At 62.6% G+C, this 618-nt stretch overlaps 1 protein-coding gene across 1 annotated transcript in view; it reads left to right on the top strand.

The window, feature by feature from the left end:
- The window catches only part of FAM134C (family with sequence similarity 134, member C), a gene marked incomplete at its 5' end in the record, with an annotated part of 6,097 nt that extends 5,931 nt beyond the window's left edge, over nt 1-166 (top strand). The window contains one exon of the mRNA XM_010131305.1: nt 1-166. This exon is cut by the window's left edge and continues 9 nt beyond it. Within this exon, the coding sequence (XP_010129607.1) occupies nt 1-166 (166 nt within the window).
- Nucleotides 167-618: the final 452 nt, after the last annotated feature.

The raw sequence follows: 618 nt of genomic DNA, 5'->3' as shown, positions 1-618 counted from the left end.
CCCTCAGCCGGGCTCCTCGCGCAGTGACAATCCTCAGAGGGGCGCAAAGACTTTGCTGAGGGCGGGCAGCTCGGACTTGGACACTGATGCGGAGGGGGATGACTTTGAACTGCTGGATCAGTCCGAGCTGAACCAGCTGGATCCCGCTGGTTCGCGGGGCCAGTAAACAACCCCGTCGCTTCCCGCTGGTTTTCTGTTGCGCGTCGTGGAGGGAACCCTGGGATGAAAGGCCTTGCGCAATTCCTGGATCGTCTCCTGTGTGAGCCTGCGGGCCGCGGCAGCCAGCCCTGGCTGGGAACACCACTGTGACTCGTGACTGTAGCCTCGCTTGGATGTTCAATAAAGTGCACTGGTCGTTCCTAGGGAAGGGCGTTGCTGAGAGCTCCACAATCACCTCGCGTTGCCCCGCACGTCTGCCAGGACGCTGCTTGCTCCGAACTTCCTCACCTCAGACAGTACACGTGGTGTTGCAGCGCTGGAGGCCGCCGGTCAGACCGACCCAGCGTCGCCCAGGACAATCCCGCACCGACCTCCCCGGGCCGAGCCAGGTGGCTAGTTTCCCCTCAGACTGTTCTGTCCCGACGATGGCTGTTCCCCGCTCCCGAGATGTGCACAGAA

Source organism: Buceros rhinoceros, unplaced genomic scaffold, assembly GCF_000710305.1.
Source record: "Buceros rhinoceros silvestris isolate BGI_N320 unplaced genomic scaffold, ASM71030v1 scaffold38092, whole genome shotgun sequence".
NCBI classification, from domain to species: Eukaryota; Metazoa; Chordata; class Aves; order Bucerotiformes; family Bucerotidae; genus Buceros; species Buceros rhinoceros.
The sequence above is the reverse complement of the archived record's forward strand: the minus strand, read 5'-3'. Positions and strand labels throughout refer to the sequence as shown.